This window comes from Oryctolagus cuniculus, chromosome 15 (genome assembly GCF_964237555.1).
Source record: "Oryctolagus cuniculus chromosome 15, mOryCun1.1, whole genome shotgun sequence".
NCBI classification, from domain to species: domain Eukaryota; kingdom Metazoa; phylum Chordata; class Mammalia; order Lagomorpha; family Leporidae; genus Oryctolagus; species Oryctolagus cuniculus.
Window position 1 is genome coordinate 17,534,826 of NC_091446.1, and position 21,238 is coordinate 17,556,063.

General features: G+C 41.4%; 1 protein-coding gene across 9 annotated transcripts in view; it reads right to left on the bottom strand.

Annotated features, from left to right (window-relative positions):
* VTI1A (vesicle transport through interaction with t-SNAREs 1A) overlaps positions 1 to 21,238 on the bottom strand; it is a 375,822-nt gene that overhangs the window by 128,962 nt on the left and 225,622 nt on the right. For 5 of the 9 annotated variants that reach the window (XR_011382257.1, XM_002718711.5, XM_051823644.2 and 2 more), the window contains 2 exons: positions 16,043 to 16,113; positions 15,333 to 15,394 (listed from right to left, as the gene is read on the bottom strand). The exons of 2 other annotated variants lie outside the window; for them this stretch is intronic. Coding sequence is in view for 6 of the 7 variants with exons in the window: in XM_002718711.5 (XP_002718757.1) it covers positions 15,333 to 15,394; positions 16,043 to 16,113 (133 nt within the window). In the remaining variant the exon portion in view is untranslated. Of the gene's footprint in view, positions 1 to 15,321; positions 15,395 to 16,042; positions 16,114 to 21,238 lie in introns of all 9 variants that reach the window. 2 more of the 9 variants (XM_008270523.4, XM_008270522.4) reach the window with 1 other exon arrangement.

The following is a 21,238-nucleotide window of genomic DNA, read 5'->3' on the forward strand; positions in this document are numbered from 1 at the left end:
GTATGCTCCATGGAAGTCTAGCCAGAGCCAAAACCTGGTGCCATATTTTTATTTCTCTTTTTCCATTTCAAAAGGAAAGGCTGTAGCTAATTCTAATTTTCCTGCAGGCACAGGGAAGGGGAACTTTTTATGTGTGTGAAAGAATGGCACACCCCCCAGCCATCTGAGGACAGTTCCTCCCAGGAACACCTGTTTGCTCCAATTGAAGCCTGTCCAAATTGAGTCCTGGGGATCAGGAGCTTGCTCTTCAAATGTCCCACCATTCTACAATATTTATTCCCCACCTGTCTGATGGCCGTGATAGCTTGGGAATGCTCCAGCCAGGGAAAGCTGTTTCTTGGCCCTGACATGGCAGAGCTAACAGCAGCTAATGTTCACCCAGAATCTGGTCTGCATCCAGTCGCCCCAGAGTTCAAAAATGCCTTTTTTTCACAGTTTACCAGGCTTAGCAAAAGTTCTTATGGAGGGGAAGATAAATATTTTTCATCTTCACAACAATATGCTGCAAAAGCAAGTTAGACCTTTCACTTTTTATCTCTGAAATCTGATTTTTGAGTTAACATTTAGCATTACAGTCATATTAAATAGGTGCCTAATACTAAAAAGGAGGATTGATAAATTAATTTCTCGAACAAGAACACTGTTAAGATCCAGAAGGTAAAATGAAGTAAAAAAAAATTCTTAAACACATAATTTAACATGCAATTCAGGGAAGCAATAAGAGGTGCCCACATCAAACTCCAGCCATGAGAAAACTGTACATTTGAAAAGCTTACATAAAGCCTGATAAAATAAGAGACCTTTTTATCTTCTCCAGATCCATGAGCTTGAAAATACTTTATCTATGCAATTTCAGGACACATAAAAACCCCAGTGAATAAATAAAATGTTCTTTTTTTTTCTTTATACAGAAGCTTTAAAAATTATCCATATAAATAGCTTGGCCTTGAACAAACAGATTAAAAGACCTAAAAGGCTATGGCTTCAGATCATGTATACAGAATAGAAAATGAATGCTTTCTTTATTGTCCAGGCAAGTTTTCAGCTAACTAAATTTCTATAAACCCATTTGATGGGAAAGATTTCATTGGAATACATGAAAAAAAAAATCAGTATTTTTAAGTGAGACACTTATCAAATAAGTAATATGCCACGATAATGCAATAAAATAATGCCAACATTCTTTTCACTCGTTCATGAATCATGAGTCAACATGCAGTACTATTTCAAAGGGCATAACAGTTTATGAATTTGTAATATTAGTTGAGGGTAAGAAAATTCTCAATATTTTTCTAAAATTGCAGCACAGCAAGTGAAAAGGCTTTTCATAGTTGTTTATAATTAGAACTAATTAGGTGATTTCAAGCCTTTCTTATTAGCTTGAAGAAAATCTTAAACTGTTGGCAATTTTAAAACTTTTCAGCACATTTAAAGTAAAATGTAAAATTGATGCTTTGGCATCACATCAGCTTCAAGAAAAGACAGACGTTACCAGTTGTCTTTAAATTTCCTCAACACAGTTGTTGACCAAACGTCTTTCTAGCACCCCACCCCATCACCAGCAATCAGACTCTGCAGCTGGGAGCTACTACCTGGAAGCTGCCACGGAAAGGGAGATGGCGTGCCCTCCCCGTGGGTGTGGACAAGGCAGTAACTCTCAGACCTGCTGTCGCCTGCCATCTCCTCCGTGAAGTCCTACCTGCCCACCTATTCCCCAGGCTTTTCTTCTTCCTGTTATCTCCTGCAGCACTGATTTCTCTCTCACCATATAGCACAAGTTACTAAATGTTCTTGTTTCCCTCGTTTTAAAAATTTATTTCGAGAGAGAGAGAGAGAGAGAGAGAGAGAGAGAAAGAGAAAGAGAGAATGAGCATGAGAATGCTTCCATTTGTTGGTTTATTTCCCAAATGGCTGCATCAGCCAGGTCTGAACCAAGCTGAAGCCAGGAGCCTCAACTCTATCTTGGTCACCAACCCGGGTGGCAGGGATCTAAACATTTGTGCCGTCTTCTCTTGCTTTCCCAGGCACATTAGCAGGGAGCTGAATTGGAAGCAGAGTAGCTGGGACTTGAATTGGCATTCTGATATGGGATGCCAGCAATGCAAGCAGTGGCTTAACTTGTCAGGTGCCACAATGCCGGCCTCGTGTTGTTTCTTAACATGCACACAACAAGGCTCCCACGTTAGATATTGAGCTATCTGGGAGCAGAGTTTTCATTTTTGTTGAAGCTCCAGTGTCTAAAATGTTCACTTCTACACAGCAAACATTAATCATTTTCTGCTGAAAAAGATGCCAATGTTGTTACTGCTGAGAGGCAGGTAAGAACATGTTCTCTGTGGCTAGAACTGGTCCAAGTTTTGCCCTATCTTGGTGGAAATGACCTTGACAGGACTCCGGTTCCGCAGGTCTCAACTATCCATAAGTGCTATAGTTTGAATGTGTTCTTGAAAAGTTCAGGTGTTGGAAACTTTAATCTGAATTAATTCTGAACTGTACTCAGAGGTGGGACTTTTGGGAGGTGACTGGGGTTAGATGAGCTCGTCAGGGAGGAGCTCCGTGTTGGCATTACTGGCTTTCTAAGAAGTGGAAGGGAGGTGCTTAGCATGCTTGCTCTGTCTCACCACATGATGGCCCCTGCCGAGCTACGATGCAGCAAGAAAGCCCTCACCAGATGCAGAGCGGATGCCGGTGCCATCCTCTTGGAGTTCCAAGCCTCCAGAATCCACAACCAAATTATTTATAAACTACTCAGACTCAGGTATCTTGTTAGAGCAACAGAAAACAGACTAAGTCAACATAACAATGGTAATAATACCTGTAGTAATTCAGAGGTCTTAAGATTACTATACATAATGACATGTGAATCTGTTTTATGAATCATAAGGCCCTATATAAATTTTAATTGTTATGATTGTCTTTAAGGACTTATGATAAATGATCTGATGTGTCAAGGAAGACATCTCTGTATTTTCAGTTTCCTTTTGAACTGTGTGGACAAATCTGAAATGAGCATTTGTTATACGCTAACACATTTCAAATGAATTTCGGTATCAAAGTGTTCAGTTAGGACACTGGACACAGTTCTTGAACAAAGCCTCATTTTTCAATATTTTTGAGAGTTGGTTGTGGACTCTAGAGAAACTTACAGAAGTGTAATGGGAAATTGCCAGAGAGAAGTGCACTAAGGGACTTCAAAAAGTTCTTGGAAAATGGGATTAAAAAATTCATCTTGGTGCAAAAAATATGTTGAAATCCATGCATATCTTGCATGCATACACATACACATTTTCTGAAAACTCTAGTAACAGAGAGACTCTGTGAAGCCCACCTGGGGATAGGAACCACTGCCCTAGGCTGGGCGCAGACGGGTTTTTGTGAAAGTACCCGGAGATCTGCCTCCTTTAAGGGATTTGAGAATTAAAAGTTAACAGTTTTTTCCTCCTCATCATAAAACCATTAATATATCAGATGGACATGACAGTAACTTTCTCTGGTACATTCGAGTTGTATGAGAAACCAGGGTATAGTTGGTTTTTTGGTAATTCCAAGCTTCTTACAATCTTTTCTTCTTTTTTTAAGTTTGCTAAAATTAATGCTCTGGCATTTTCCCCATTTATAGCCATACTTTAGTTCCAAAGTTCTTCATATATCTTTGCTAAAGTAACTAGCCTTTTAAAAAGGATATTGGGGTTAAAAAGAAATGATGAGACTTCCTATCATGTAAGTGTCTACCTCATAAGAAATGAAACAACTTAAAGTTACAAATGAAAACAATTATAATTTATGCTAGCAAGGGGGTCAGACTTAGCAATTTAAGAAATATTTTAACTATACTTTTGGATAGTGAATGTATTTCTTAACAGTATTTTTCCCCCATAAAAGAAACGAATTCTTTCTTAATACCTAGATGACACAGTCTCAAGATCTACACAGTTGTTTCTTATTATGGCTTCCCTGGACAACATTTCTGGGAAAGCACAATTCCCAGCCGTTTGCTTTGTTTACAACAGACAGAACTGCTTGTGTGGTATAAATAGGAGTCTGTCCTTAAATGCTGCTGAAAAATAAAATGTAACTATGAAAAGGGGCCATTTCCTGCCCCAAGGTGGCTTAAAAAAAAAAAAAAAAAACTTAGCTACTTTAGGAACAACACCAGAGCATAAATAATAATTATCAATTGCCGCATAATAAAAGACTAATTTTATAAAAAAAAAAAAAACACCCAAACAGAATCGAGCCACGTCTTCCAGAGATGCCCTCCGAGTGGTCAGCGTCAGAAGGCTTGCTTACCCCGTGAGAGCATGAAACCCCCTTTGTCCTCCGCTCTCTGATGTATATCTATAACTCGCTCTTGTTAGTGCAGATAAGCCTCGCCTTGTCTGCCTAACTGCACTTTCAAAAGCAGATTCACAGTTGTTTGACTTTTGATCTGGGTGGCAGCGAGCTCGACCACCTGCACTGTGCGTGAGCTGTTACTGAGCCCGCTTTGTCCCATCTTATAACACAGCAAGTCTTTTAAAATGGATTTGTGAATACGCTAATTTACAATGTGAGCGTTCAAACAAAAAATATGGTGGTGGTGGTGGTGGTGGTGGTGGCGGCGGCGGCAGCAGAAGGGGGAGAGTTGTGAAGAGAGAAGCCCTAGCCCGCGATTTATGAAGTTCAGCTATTGTTTACCGCCTCTGGCATTTAATGAAACAGATGCGAAAGGCCTCCCTCAACTTACAATGGAGCAGACAGTGGTGCAATGGTGTGAGGGCCTGGGATTGTAAAATGTTGTTTGGTGATGGTATACGTTAATAAATAGCCATTTACAAGGGTGGCTGAGGGCTCCCATTACTTGTTTATAAGGAAAGCTTAGGGTTCCTTGCTTTGAGTTAACAGCTCAAGGCTGCATTCAAAGAAGGCATTGATGGTGAAGGTAAAGTACACCCTTCATACTCCACATTGCATTAAGGATGCCATGCATCCTGGGAGAAAAGGAAATTCATAAAAGAAAGGTAACTGAAGAATCACGTCAAATTGTGGTTCACAATCGAGAAAAAAATACAAAATGCTTTTCTGTTGTGATTAAATAATGAAGAAAAATATTCTCTTCTTTTGAAGTTACATACTTTTTCTTTGGATCAACATGTCTACATGTAGCCAAAGTGCAACAGATGAAAAGCTCCAGGGTTGCAGCTAAATTATACTGGTGAGAACTAAGACAGCAACTCTGGAACAATTCTTGGCATTCTTGCAAAGATTCGACACAGGTAAGGCCTCTGCTAGAGTATCACGCCATGGAGGCTCTTGACCATGAGGAGCCTGCAGTCAATGCAAGAGAAGCTTGACCCTAGGGTCCTGAAGAGAACCATTCCTACAGGAAGTCCTCATCCTGTTTGGGGCAGGGATGCATCACAAGTACTAGGACTGCCTTCCAATAACCATTTATCAGCAGTTCCTCCAGGGCCCATCTCTGTGGCTAAAAGACCTCAACTAAGATGATTTTTCTTCTGTAGAACACAGTAGATCATGAAACTGAGTGTGCTTTCAGGCAGGAAATTCTAAACCAGGGCTCTATCAGAATTTGTTGAAAGTCTACACTTTGAGGGTCCTAAGGTGATACACTGGCTTTGTTCTATTTCTCTTTCACTTGGGTTTCTTCCCCTATTTATTTCAGCTCATTGAATGATACTGTGGGAAGCTGTGAAAAATCCCTTTGGGGATGAAGAGGGGTAAAAAAGATCTGGAAGGAAATTAAGACACGGTTGCTGATAATTACAACGCACACAATGTCAAGCGGGTGACGATGGGCCTTGTGAGACGTGTGTGCCACTGCGAAGGATCACAGCACAGACATTTCTGCCTGGGAGATTGAGGAAGGCTTGATGGAGACAGTGGTCTTTCACCTGAGATCTACAGTATAGAAAAAAGATCATCTGGAATATTCTGAAGGTAACATCTATCGGTTTTCCTATCCAATATCTAGCTCCCTTTCTCTTTAAAGTTCAGCCTATTCTCTCATTTGTCCACACCCTGGGCAAAATTCCAGGTCTAGAACACCAGATCAGAGATTAGTGGGATTTTTACCTAACAAGAGCCAGTCAGAAACAGTAAGATTCCATGCCATGACTTTTGTTGAAACCACTGGAAAGAAAAAGACTGCTGTGATCAATGAGTGTCACTGAGAGGCAGGTAGAAGCTTTGTTTCCACAAGGAGAACCTTGACAAAGGATGCAAGCCCCACGAACAGCTCCAAAGCGAGAGATGGAAAGTGCATGGCCCAGTCCTGACAGCAGCATCTGAACCCTTAGACTCCACTGGGTTCCACACCACTTCTGCCCTTCAGGTATCGAGTTCTATGCAGCAACAGATTTCCTTTTTTGTTTATACCCAGTATGATCTGGAATTCTGTCCCTTGCATCCAGACGATTCTGACTAATACAGGTGATGAAAAGAGAACATCACAGGTAGAAATAACAGACCAAGCAGAGGAAGACGAGCAGCGAGGCATTAGACCAACTCTGGAGATGGGAAGTAATTAACTTTAGTGGAGGTAATTAACTTTACCAAAGACTGCAAGTTCACCAGAAGAGCCTGGAGACAAGAAGAAGGAGGGGACTTCCCTGTGTGACCAGGTGATGGGAACCTCATGAAGCTCCTGCGCAGGGAAGAAGTGGAACTGGTTTAGCACTTTGGTAGATAAACTGGTCAGTCATATCTGGAAGGACAAAAGAGGGGAAGAAGAGGCACAGGGACCACTGGGAGACTGCCCTCCCTAGAGAGTCCAGATGACAAGGAAGAGGTCTGAGCACACGGGACTGCTGTGCTCCGAGTGGCGCTCTGAGAACTCCGGGGCAGTTCAAGGGGCGTTGCTGCCCGAGGGTCCCAGAAGGAAGGGAGAATAATGGAGCCATTACAGAAACAGGGACATAAGGACTGGATGATGGGGTCTTTGTTGTTATTGTTGTTGTTATTGCTAATTTTTAATTTTATAAAAATTCTAGGAAACTCGGGAAATAGAAAAAGAAGATTTGGAAGCATTATCTTAAAATTCATCAGCCTAAAATGACTATTATAATTAACATTTTGATTTTAGTCTTTGTTCCCAGGCTTTTTTTTTTTTTTTTTTTTTTTTTTTTTTGACAGGCAGAGTTAGAGAGTGTGAGAGAGAGAGACAGAGAGAAAGGTCTTCCTTTTCAGTTGGTTCAACCCCCAAATGGCTGCCACGGCCGGTGCGCTGCGGCTGGTGCACTGAGCCGATCCGAAGCCAGGAGCCAGGTGCTTCCTCCTGGTCTCCCATGCGGGTGCAGGGCCCAAGCACTTGAGCCATCCTCCACTGCCTTTCCCAGGCCACAGCAGAGAGCTGGACTGGAAGAGGAGCAACTGGGACTGAATCCGGCGCCCCAACCGGGACTAGAACCCGGGGTGCCGGCGCCGCAGGCGGAGGATTAGCCTATTGAGCTGCAGCGCCTGCCTGTTCCGGCTTTTTAAGAAAACAATGATGATGATAATAGTTGACATGGAAGTATTTCTTGAAAACGTTATTATGCACTGGGCTCTGTTGTGTGCACTTTACATAACATGCATCAGCTCACTGAATCCTCACACGAATCGATGAGCTAGGGAAACGGAGGTACAGGAAGGTGAGAGTCTACCTCGTAAGAGCGAGAACACGGCAGAGCCAGTGTGACTCAGTGCCTACCTCTTGTCCACTCAGGCACATGCCTCCTGATACCTAGGCAGGAATTCACTTCTGAATAACTAAACAAAACTGGGACTGCATTTCCCAATGAGGATAAGGATTCAGGGGATACAGAGTTGCATATGAAAATACTTTTTCCTAGTAATGATGCTTGTTAAAGATTGCTGGTAAGAAAGATCACAGATTCCCCTGCTGCACGATGTTATTTTCTAGTTAACACATGGTTCTAGTTAACACATAGTCTAATGCTCAAAAATAAAACAATTCAAAAGGACTCCACAGGAACCCACTCACCTGGGACTCCTGGCACACAGCAGCTGTAGCCAAGAGCCCTTAGCCTGGTGGGGTTTGTTGGCTGCTCCAAGGAGCAACTACCCGCACATCCCGAATGTTGTCTGTCCATGCCTCAGGATACTGACTCTCCGGGGATGTATGGACTGTCTAGCACGTAGGACAAACAGACCCTAGAGGGAGATGGCTTGTGTATATAGCCTGATGATACTGAACACCAATCCCTTTGTTTCCAACATGGAAGTCAGGATACCTGACTTGTAAAGTTACTGTGAAGGTGAAATGAGATAATGAATATCTGTAGCCTAGGATGTGCCCTCTCTCTGGGAGGGACACAGAAGTCACAGTACAGTGGACAGCGGCTGATGCTAATTGTGGATCTCCCACATCAGTAAAATGGGACAGGGTGCAGCAAGGTGGGAAGACTGACATATGACTGTCAATGTCTAATATTTCCCAGTACTCATTTTCCCATTTGTTGTAACAAACAATGGACTAGTTTAAGAAAATTGTTTATGACACAATTATTTCAAGGAATAAATAGAATTATTAACCCAGTATATAACAATAAATATCAGTATGACAAAAACTCGTGCATTTATTCTTTTCTCATTTCACTGCTACTTAGTGAACACTGGCTCTCATCTAAATGGGTGCTTGGGAAGCCTGTGTAGTGTATTCAAAAGAGTTTGTATGCTAACTCTCTTCCTTTCTACATGTGTGACTTGGAGAATTCACTTAGTTCCTGTAAGCACAGTATCTTCATCTGTAAAGTGGCAGTAATGACACTTCTATCATAGGGACGCAGGGTTTAAACCAGATACTACTAGTAAAGGATCTGGTTTAGGGTCCCATGTACACACGTAGGGCTCAATCAATGCATACAGTTGGTAGAGTAACTGGACAGATAACTTTAGATGTGGCATTCAAGTGTTTGACACAAGACTGAAATTCTACGTTTAAAGGCACAAGGAGGCAGGTGTTTGGCTCAGCAGTTAAGATACGCACCCCCCATATCAGAGTGCACGGATTTCAGTCCCTGCTCTGCCTCTGATCTAGTTTCCTGTGCAAATCTGGGAGGCAGCAGGTTATGGCTTGTGTATTTGGGTCTCTGCCACTCACATGGGAGAACCAGAAAGAGTTCCAGGCTCCTCGCTTCAGCCTGGTCCAGCCCTGGCTGCTAAAGGCATTTGGGAAGTATGCTAGTAGATGGAAGAGCTCTGTCTCTCTTTGCCTTTCAAATAAATAAACACATATGTTATTAAAGAGAATCATATACAGGGAAATCCACAGTTGCTCTTTAGCTTCCTAAAAACATCACCCTTCTTGGTCTCGAAGAGGCCATATAGGGCCTGTGTAGTCATGGATTAAGCTGACAACTACCACCCATGTGGGAGACCAGGTTTTAGCCTGGCCCAGCCTCAGCCATTGTGGTCACTTGGAAAGTGAACCAGTGGATGGACGATTTCTGTCTGTCTCTCCTTCTCGCTGTAACTCTGACTTTCAAATAACTAAATAGATCTTAAAATGGGGGGAGATGGTCATACAACAAAGGCAATGAATCAAGGGGTAGAGTAACAAATTTGCTCATTCAAAAAGGACCAAGATTATTTTTAAAATTGTGTGTGTGTGTATGTATGTATGTATGGCACTACAGCTCTATTATTGGAATTTTTTTTAGATTTATTTATTTATTTGAAAGTCAGAATTACAGAGAGAGAAGGAGGGAGAGATCTTTCATCTGCTAGTTCACTCTCCAGTGGCTGTATAGGCCAGGGATCATCCAGGCTGATGCCAGGAACCAGGAGCTCCATCCTGGTCTCCCACGTGGGTGCAGGGGCCCATGCACTTGGGCCATCTTCCACGGCTTTTCCCAGGCCATTAGCAGGGAGCTGGATTGGAGTTGGAGCAGTAGGGACGTGAACTGGTGCCCATATGGGATACCAGCATTGCAGGTGGTGGCTTTATTCACAACGTCACAATGCCGGTCCCAGGACCAAGATTCTTAAAACATCTCTTGTAGTAATATTCTAGCTCAGATCTAGAATCTGCTAAGTCAAAGAATCTCCAGAAAATTCAATCATTTTACTCTGAAAGAAAAAGCACTTGATTTAAAACTGAAGAATAGCTTAGAGGTCAAGATTTTGCTATGCATACTTCAAGTCAGTGCCCATGCTCATCACCAGTGAGTCAGAGGCTGAGGAGGAATGAGAAAAACACAGAGAAAGGGAGAGGTGAGAGAGAGAGACAGAGAGAGAGAGAGAGGAGAGAGAGAGGAGAGAGAGATGGGTGAAAATGCATATGTAAGGTTCTACAAAAAGAGATATCCTTTACAGTGCACAAAAATTTAGAGTAAATTTTCAAGGACATTTTTCTCATAAGTCCTGGAAACTCTCTAGTGTTGAGTCATCAGCACTGTAATAAGAACAACTAAAATACAGCAAAAATGTTTTGTGGCAAAATGAGGATGAAAAAACGAATGAACTCCTAAAGAACCTTAAACACTTATTCATGGCATATTTAAAAGCTGTTTATTTGGGGGCTGGTGCTGTGGCAAAGTGGGTAAAAGCCCCAGCCTGCAGCACTGGCATCCCATATGGCTGCTGGTTCTTGTCCTGGATGCTCTACTTTTGATTTAGCTCTCTGTAATGGCCTGGGAAAGCAGCAGAAGATGGCCCAAGTGCTTGGGCCCCTGCACCCGTGTGGCAGACCCGGAAGAAGAAGCTCCTGGTTCCTGGCTTTGGGTTAGCTCAGCTCTGGGTATTGCGGTCATTTGGGGAGTGAACCAACAAAACAGAAGACCTCTCTCTCTCTGGCTCTATCTCGTTCTTTCAAATAAATAAAATACTTCTTTTTTTAAAAAAAACCTGCTTATTTGAAAATTCACTTTTCTATTGCTTACAGATCTTGCATTGTATTCCTGGTCTGTTGACTCTTAGGGATCATTCTGACAGGACATTCAAGTTTTCCAGATGTTTTATCTGTCATTCTACCAAAGTAACAAGACTGTGTTAAAATGTAAAATGTGATAACAATGACAGGTAGTAATTATTCCCCAGATAGGCTCTGATATAACTCTACCACAGTTGTAAAGCCATATTGTACGGTAGTGTTAGCCAGGTCAACAGCATATAATTTCTGCTTTGTTTACATTACAGATTAGTTACAAAAGACCTCTCAGCAGCTCCATAGGGAAAGAATTTGCCACATTCCGGCTGGAAGAATAAAACAAAATTCACTTTTTTAAGAAAATATTAGGATTGCATGTATGCAAATAGTTGGGGCAAACACACGTAGTATGAGGGAGAGTAAATTGTTTTATGTTGAGATTGTTGTACAAAAAAAGGCCTTTTCAAAAATATTATATACAATATTCCTTTTTGTAAGCCTTTTGCCAGCATTTGCAATGCAGACATGCATCAGTGTAAGTTGTATCCAGTCCTCCAAATTTATGTCAAAGGAGCTCTCAAATTATAAGTTTGTTACACTCCTGAGGAATCCTTCAGATACTTTTAGAAGCAGATAGACTACTACTGATTAATTATTAACTCTTGAGAGGTAAAGGGAAATAGAAGCATGATTTCCTTTTTTTACTGGCTAAAAATCTTGAGAATATCTGATTTCATTTTCACTGACTACCATAAGACTTCTCAGTCAAATGGCTAGGCAAAAAAAAAGCACAAAGAAACACACACACAAGTGGACACACATGGGGAGAGGCATTTAAGCTCCACAGTGACACTTGTGGCACATTAAGACAACCAATTATAACCACCAAATTTGTGAAAGTTAATGAAAAATCCGTTTCTTGGCTCTAGTTACCACATGAATGGTCATTTGTTTCATGACCATTTTCATTATTATCTGAATTCCACTTTAGTTAAAGTCTGTCTGCAGAGTCAGGAAATGAATAGCTTGTCCCTAGGTAGCTCTCCATCTTATGTCAAGGTAGAAAACAAATTACTTCCCAGAAAACCAGCTTTCTCTGTGTTCTGATGTCAAGTTTTACTATTATAATGTTGAAAGGACTGATTTTCTCCTTTGTTTTCCTTTTTTTGGTTATATAATATAGTTCATTTGAAGAATAATTTCCTTTCAATGTTTTCGGCATACTTTAGTTCCTTTCAAAACTTTGTTTGTGTTATGATTCCATAAATCATCTCCTGCTTCCCTAATTTTTTTCTCAAACACATTGGTTTTCTAGTGATCTAAAGCACATTTTCTACTGGTTATTTGTTTTCCTGGTTTCTTTTTTAGTGATTGGCAAGGATTAGTCAGCATTGCAGAATCTTTAATAGCTTCCTTGAGAATTAGATAATTCTATGAATTCCCAGTGCACGGTTTTATCTACACATTCTCTCTTACACTGAAGCACTCTGCAGACAAGGATAAAATTGGTTCCATTTCAGGATCCCCAGCCCTGGCACACGGGCATTAAATATTTACCGAGGAAATGAATAAGCAGAAGAAAGAAAAGGAAGGAGGAGGGTAAGGAGGGAGGGAGAAAGAAAGGAAGGAAGGAAGGGAGAGATATTTCCCTCATTTGCAATTAACAGGATCAGAAAGCATGAGCTAGTGGCTGCTTGCTAATACTTGCTCACTCGCTTTCGCTTCCCCATTTGCTTGTGGTCAGTTATGCAGATGACACGTAGACAGAGTGCTGATGGCGACATTCATGGCACACTGATTTCACCTCTGTCTCCAGCAAACGACCCCGATGAGGGACCGAGCTACACCATGCTGCCCATGCCACGTCCACTCGATTCACAAATTTAAAACCGCTTCAAGTCTCACAAATTAAAAACAACTGGTAATCTTTCTTTTAAATAAAGCAATTCCTTGGTTTGGTATGTTGTAGAATATTTAAGTATTCTCAGTCACACACAATTTGTCATGTGAAAATAAGAAAGCTTATGTTTGGCAGGTAAACCCCTACACGCACAAAGAGGACATTCTTTCCTTTCTTACATTTGTGAGGGGGACAGATGCACACACAGTCCCATATTCCAAGCTTTCTTAAACCAGAAGCACCTGTTGACACAAGACACAGCCATGCAGCTTTGGTAAGAACATGAGTAAGGGAATGTGCCTTCTTTTTCTGAAATAATGGCTCTGGAACGCAACAGGCAAATGGCGTGTGAACAGGAAGGGTGTGACAGAAGCAGCAACATCAGAACACTAAATTGAAGACTCTGGTGGGTCAACCCTGGTTCCTTTTCTCTAGGCTGCCTTTCCAGAGAATTACCCCAAATAATGAAGAGGCTGGTAGAATGCTTTTGCCTCTTCCCCAGTCCAAAATAAACTGTATATTGTGTAGTATGACAAATAGAAACTAAAATGAAACTAGGAGCTGCATTTGGTTCCCAGGGACCCAGTTAGGTTACAGCACTGATTAAAAGGACCTGGAGATCATGGCTGATTCCCAAGTCCCAGCTGCGATTTGCTACAAACACTATCAGATACACAGGTACACATGGACTTCAGCTTCTTTGGTGCAGGCATACCCGGCCAAGTGATGTCCATCTGGGCATCTTTATTTCCGTTCATACTCAAGACATCTCCCAAAAGGAGATGAGTTAGTGATTGGCTGAGTACGCCTACAAAGTGAACCCCAGGTAGATTTCACCGAGTAGTTTTCTTCTGTGCGCTTTGTAAACAACGGCGTTCGAATGACTTCCCTACAGAAAGCTCTGTCAAAGGCTGCAGAAGTTGTCTGTGCTTCACGCTCCCTAAATGACTTGCAAATTTATTCAAACACAATATGAGGAGATGTTTTATTTCTTGGAATAACTGTCTGCAGTGTCCTGCACTAAAGGGTGAGGTACATCAAGCAGAAACATGGACAGAAATACATTGGTTTAGAAGCCCATAAATCCTTATTTGAGTCTGCCAACCTGAAAGCCACATTGAGCCTGCATAAACTATTTTTCCTAAATGCTACATCTGATTAAGTCATACCATTAAATGACAGCTGAACTTTAACATTAATATGATATTATTTAAATAACCACATGATTTTTTTACACTAAAAATGATGAATGATTTCTGGACAGCTCGGTTGATATAAAGCAGGGGGGCTCTTTAATGAGGTTTGACAAAACGGAGAGATACGCAGCGCATTTGTTACAGCTCGGTGGCAGGAGACCTCCCAGGGAGGTGATGGAGGTTCCCCCTGTCACTTCCTTTCCTTTTTTTATTGTCGCTAGGCAGTGAAGCAATCCTTTCGATTGCCACTTCCTTTGTCTGTGGGTTTTGAGTTTTTCTTAGGTCATTTAGATATTGCTCTTAATCAGATAATCTGGTGGTGTAGGATTCTGAGTTGGGAGCATGTGTTCAGGAAAAGGAGGGCCAATGAAGAATGATGTCACCATGGCTGGGAGAGTCCTGGGAGCCTTAGGCTCCATACCAATCAGGTTAGTAGAGAATGTACATCAGCCATGAATGCATTTGATTGGTTCCTATGTAGTAACTCTCTTACACAGAGAAGACACTTTTAGCAAAATGTTATACATGGATACACGATCAGAGAAGACTTTAGCTAATCTTAAATAGCTGTCTCTATAGTATCAACTATAAAGAAGATTTTCTTCTTTAAAATTCTAATTAAGCTATTCTACAGACAATTCTAAACAGTCCTCATTCACCTTTCCATTCATAGTTCCAAAGTGACATCATCATGCTAGATGATACTCTTATTTGCTAGATTCTGAATGTACAATAATTCCATGCTGAATACAATCAAGTACAATCTTACATATACTCATTCATTGATTTTTTAATTTATCCTATTTCCCATCAATTTTTTAGTTACACACATAAAAGGTGTTTGCTAGCACATATGAATTCAGATTATTCAGATAACCTTTACATTTTAGAAATCACTGTTAAGTAAATATATTAAATGTAAATGTTTTCCCAAACAATGTCCCTTAAAGAAAGGAAAACTAAGGCAACGGAAAGAGCAAAGCTAATACCAAGTGTGCTTCTGATAATGGCAGGCCTGCATTCCCTCTATCACAAGGAGACTATCAAAATACACAACAAAATCAGTGTGCTCCAGCCACGGGGCCTTCCTCAGGCTATGAAAAAACACTTCATGTCTAACCCTAATTTTCTGCATAGCTTGGGGTGACCCCTCTAGCTCAGGCCTTCTCTCTAATCTGAGCTTCTCAGAGATACTCAGTATGGGTCCCTGTCCAAACTAAAGTTGGTAGCAGTGCTCTCTTGTCTCAAAAGAGTTATGACACATGGTACTAACAGCAGGAGTTTGCAAGCCTGTAAAACACTACATTACAATCATGAAAAACATAGTTAAAGAGAGAGAGAGGAAGACAGGTTCCTACCTTGATCTTACCTTCGCAACATCCCTGTCAGGATCCTGGAGCTTTTCCCCAAGTTAGCATCTGTTTCTCGAAGCTAGGAGGAGAAAAGTAGGGTTAAAAACAAAACCAAACAAAACTTCATGAATTTAGATTATTTCTGTAGTACAATGAAAATAAGAATTGCATCTCATAATAGAAAATTGAAACAATAAAACTGCTTAAGTACACAGAACTGATACCTATATAAACTCTGAAAATTCTCAGATTCAGAAAATGACATGGGAAAAGTAATCCCAGGAGCTTTAAACTGGATATTTGGACTGGGTATAAAAGCAAATGCCTCATAAGCTAACACAGTTTCACATACTTCTGGGTTATTAATAGCTAATTTATAGATGTGCAAAGGACTAAAAACATAAATAGAAGTCAAAGGAAGTGAAGAAGGTTGTGACATCAATATTTTTACAGCTTCCATTCAAAAGGCTGACATGCTCCAAAATCACTCTCAATGACCTTTTGGCAGCTATTCAGTCAAATAAAATATCTTTCTAGAGGATATTTTGGGATAGGAATACAAACAGCCAGCTTCCTTTTACTGTTTCACATCCTTCCTTTTCCTCTTCACAGAATTTACACCCTTACATTTATGTAATTGTTATTGGCTATATATGTCATAAAGATTTTTTATTTTATGTTTTCTCACTTCCTGTACATCTGAAAAGGCTGTACCACTTGTACTTACTCTTTCACGTGCTCGCTGTATCTTTTCTCTGTCATGACTGAGGTTTTCCAGCATCTCCTGACCGATTTGCTCTAGGAAAAAAGAAAATTTGGGTAAGGAAAGATAATTCAGGGTGAATATGATAATAATTTTCTATAGTACCAAGTGACAATGAGTACAGAATTAAAGCCAAACATTAAACATTATGCATCAGACATATATTTCTATTAACATATTTGGAAAATAAAAACATTTTTTGATAAATTTACCAATCTATTTTAGATATGATTACATGCAATCTATAATTTGGTGTTTAGAACATAACTAACAAGGTGATAATAATTAAGAGGCAAAGTGACTTCCCCAGGCCACTGAAGCAAATTATTTGCAAAGACAGAGGAAAGGCTGGGTTCAGTGATCTATTATTTTGTCATCATGGAATTTAGCCTTTGGTTTTAAATGTTTTATTTATTTTCATCTACTTGAAAGGTAGAACAGCAGAGGGAGACAGAGACAGATCTTCCATTTGCTGGTTCATTCCCCAAATGCCTGCAACAGCCAGGGCTAGGTCAGGCATAAGACAGGAACCCGGAACTCCAAGGGGGCCTCCCATGTTAGTGGTAGGGGTTCAAGCAATTGGCACTTGAGCCATCATCTGCTGCCTCCCAGGAAGCTGGGTGGAAAGCAGAATCAGCACTTTTAATATGAGATGTAGGCATCCCAAGCAGCAGCCCAACCTGCTGGGTCACAAATAAAGTTAATGGTTCTGATCTACCTCCCTCACTTCATTTTGAACTACTCTGCATATGTAAATCAGTCTCCAGTTACAACAATTGGGATTTCAATGTATTTCCCCTAAATACATTATCCTCATGTTCTTACCTACTGCAACTTCTTGGTAGTAGAACAATCTTTAGGTTTCTGTTCTTGTGGAGGCAAGAGTTCGTTAACTGTGTTACCAGTTGCTATGGATGTTTGAGTGCAGTCAAGTGGACACTTTGACTTAAGAGTTCAGGATGGAGACAGTCACCCTAGAACTCCCAATAATTTACACTGGCATAGATAGCTTAGCACATTTACTAAAAGGACGCTGAGTTCCGAGGACGTTTCCCTTGCCATGATCATCTCATCTGGGTGGTACTAGGCTGTGTTCCTTGGACTGCAAACCCTTTTGCGAGATGGAAGCAATGTCCTGACCTCACAAATATCCAGCTAACTTAATTTTTTTTCAAACTCATTCTTCATTTTCTGGGAGGTGCCTTATTCTATAGTAGAAGAATGCCAACCTTCCTTTCTTATAATCCTGTCAACTTGTGTGATACTCTATTCTCTCTCTCCCTTCTGGTACTATTTTGCTACTTATACCTAAAACAACAATCATCTCTGGCTTGGAAAGCTATAGAAAAATTCAACAAGTATCTTTTACAATAATAGCAAATAAATATTTTTTAATTTAATAGGTATACAGAGATAGAGAGGGAAGGGGGGGGTGGAGAGTGAGAGAGAGAACGAGTGAAAGCGCCCATCTGCTGGTTCACTCTGCAAATGTCTGCAATTGCCAGAGCTGAGCCAGGCTGAAGCCAGGAGCTGGGAACTCAATCCAGTTCTTCCATGTGGGTGGCAGGGAACCAACTATTTTAGCTGTCATCTGCTGGCTCCCAGGGTTGGCTGACAGTAGCAGGAAGCCAGATCCAGAGGATGGAGCTGGAACTTGAATCCAGGCACTCCACTGTGGGATATGGGCATCTTAAGCCGCATCTTAATTGCTAGGTCAATGCTTGCTCTAAAAGCAAATAATTTCAAAGTCATTGAGAAATCACTATGGTAGTTATTTGGCTCATGTATACACATTGACAAACTTTCTTTACAAAAAAGATTTATTTATTTATTTATATGAAAGGCAGAGTTACAGAGGGGCAGAGGCAGGGGCAGAGGCAGGGGCAGAGGCAGAGGCAGAGGCAGAGAGACGTAGAGAGGTCTTGCATCTGCTGGTTCACTCCCCAAATTGCTCCAATGTCCGGAGCTGGGCCAATCCAAAGCCAGGAGCCAGGATCTTCTTCTGGGTCTCCCACTTAAGTGCAGAGGCCCAAGCACTTGGGCCATATTCTTTCTTTCTTTCTTTTTTTTTTTGACAGGCAGAGTGGACAGTGAGAGAGAGAGACAGAGAGAAAGGTCTTCCTTTGCTGCTAGTTCACTCTCCAATGGCCGCTGCGGCCGGCACACCGCGCTGATCAGATGGCAGGAGCCAGGTACTTATCCTGGTCTCCCATGGGGTGCAGGGCCCCAGTACTTGGGCCATCCTCCACTGCACTCCCTGGCCACAGCAGAGAGCTGGCCTGGAAGAGGGGCAACCGGGACAGAATCCGGCGCCCCGACCAGGACTAGAACCTGGTGTGCCGGTGCCGCTAGGCAGAGGATTAGCCTATTGAGCCACGGCGCTGGCTGGGCCATATTCTACTGCTTTCCCACGCCATACCAGAGAGCTGGATTGGAAGTGGAGCTGCCGGGACTCGAACCAGTGCCCATATAGGATGCTGGCACTGCAGGTAGTGGCTTTACCTGCTAAGCCACAGTGCTGGCCCCACTGACAAACTTTTAAAGAGACATTCCATGTTATGTAATATTAATTCATCTACTTCTGTTTTCAAAAATAATGATAGTACATGTGTATATACATACTATGCTTATATATGAAGTAAATGGAGCCAAATGGTAAAAATTGTAAATATATTTCTGCTCATTGAATTCTTTGAACTTTTCTGTATTATTTAAAATATTTCAAAATAAAAATTACAACAAATTTAAGAAAACTAAATGGTTTAGGAAAAAAGAGAGATGCTAAAAACTGCAGCACAGTGGGTCATATGCAAGCTTTGTGAATACACAATGCTTGAGCTTAAATCCAGGGCTGACACAGGTTAACTGCAGCCTTCTGTGCCTCAGGGTTACATGTCTAAAATGAGAATAATAATAATGAGATTGCTGTAAAGGTTTAACAAGACAATTGGGTTAAAATATTTAGAATACTCTGCTTTTTAAATGAAATGAAAATAGAAAACAATTAAGTATGCTCTCTCACTCCCTCTCTCTCTGCATTGGAAATAAAGTGTAAAAGGGAGGCAGGCATTTGGCACAATGGTTAAATCACTGCTTGGGACCTTCAAATCCTGTATCAGAGTGCCTGGGATTGCGCCTCAGTTCCATTTCCACTTCCAACTCCCTACTAACCTACATTCTGGGAGGCAGCAGGTGATGGCCCAACTCCTTGGGCTCCTGCCACCCACAGGAGAGACCTGGATGGAATTCCTTGCTCCTGGTTCTGGCCTGGCCTGGACCTGGCTCTTGTGGGCATTTGGAGAATGAACCAGTGAATGGAAACTGTCTCTCTGAAATGGTTTGTCTCTCCTTCTCTCTCTGTTACTGCATTTCAAATAAGTAAACATATTTTAGTAAAGTTAAAAATTGTAAACTTCATTTTTTAACATAAGCTCCATCAAGTTCAAGATACTTGTATAAGCAATGATATAATTTAGTACATCCCCAAGGGCTGAGGATCTAGGACTTTAACCATGTCAATGCAATCTTTTTTGTAGATTAGTAAGTAAAGAAAAATCAGTGCCCTTTAAACATTTTTTAAAATTAGAAAACCAAAAGGAATAAGGAGTTAAAAGCAGCCAACCAGGAGTGTGAGAGGTGGATGCCTAATGCTTTCCTTTTTTTTTTTTTTTTTTTTTTTAAATTTATTTGACAGGTAGAGTTATAGACAGTGAGAGAGAGAGACAGAGAGAAAGGTCCATTGGTTCACTCCCCAAATGGCTGCTATGGCTTGCGCTGCACCAATCCGAAGCCAGGAGCCAGGTGCTTCCTCCTGGTCTCCCATGTGGGTGCAGGGGCCCAAGCACTTGGGCCATCCTCCACTGCCCTCCCGGGCCATGGCAGAGAGCTGGACTGAAAGAGGAGCAACTGGGACTAGAACCCGGCACCCATATGGTATGCCAGCGCTGCAGGCGGAGGATTAACCAAGTGAACCACGGTGCCGACCCCTGCCTAATGATTTCCTATAGCAATTCTGATAAAAATTACCCTTGATAAATGAAAGGAATGAGCAGAAACATTGTTGTGGCAGAGAAGGACTCTCTGGTGAAGTTTTCTAGTTATTTTTCTTCTAAACCTTTCACTCACTTTCTCAAAACACTCTCCTAATAAGCAAATGTTATCATTCTTTGGTCCTCCAGAAAGCCAACAAGGAAAATCCCTTGAGTATCTCAAAAAACTGTTGCCACCACCTTTGCTCTTCACTGGTCTGCTTTTGCTTTGACTGGACCACTTCTACTTCTTTGTACCACTGTTGTGATTGTGCTTTATAGTCCAGATCCTACTAGTGAAGCCATGCTTCAAGTTTTTGAAGAAATGCTTCAGGATATTTTTTTTTTCAGACTTATTTATTTATTTGAAAGAGAGAGTTACAGAGAGGCAGAGGCAGCAAGAGAGAGAGAGAGGTCTTCCATCCGCTGGTTCACTGCCCAAATGCTGCCCCAATCCACAGCCAGGAGCCAGGAGCCAGGATCTTCCTCTGGGTCTCCCATGTGTGTGCAGGGGCCCAAGGACTTGGGTCATCTTCTACTGCCTTCCCAGGCCATAGCAGAGAGCTGGATTGGAAGATGAGTAGTTGGATCTTGAACCAGTGCTTGTATGGGATGCTGGCACTGCAGGCTGCAGCTTTACCTGCTATGCCATAGTGCCAGCCCCTGCTTCAGGCTCTTGATGCCACATGTTTCAAATTTCCATCGCAAGATTTGTTCCTGTCTGTAGCTGATCTGGGCACAATGAATGTGACACCACTGAGCAGGAAGTTTATTCCACCTTAATTTTTCCGTCAGAATTATGCAAGTTGAATGAACTGATATATCTATAGTGTTTTGCTATTGTTTCTACTGTTGATTGTTGGTCCTCTCCAATTATGGCATGAACACGATAAATTTTTTTTGCTTGCAAATTGATGTGGATGATCTACTGCTGCAGGCTTCATCTTCACCCTCATCTTGTTCCTCCTCAAAATGAGTTATACATTTGAAACAGATGATCTCTTTGGGGGCACTGTCCCCATTAACTTTCTGTAAAGCATCAATGATTTCATCACTCTTCCATGTTTCACCACAATTTTGATGTTCCTGTTTCATTTTTAGAAGAATTCATGTTAATATGACAAAAACCAAT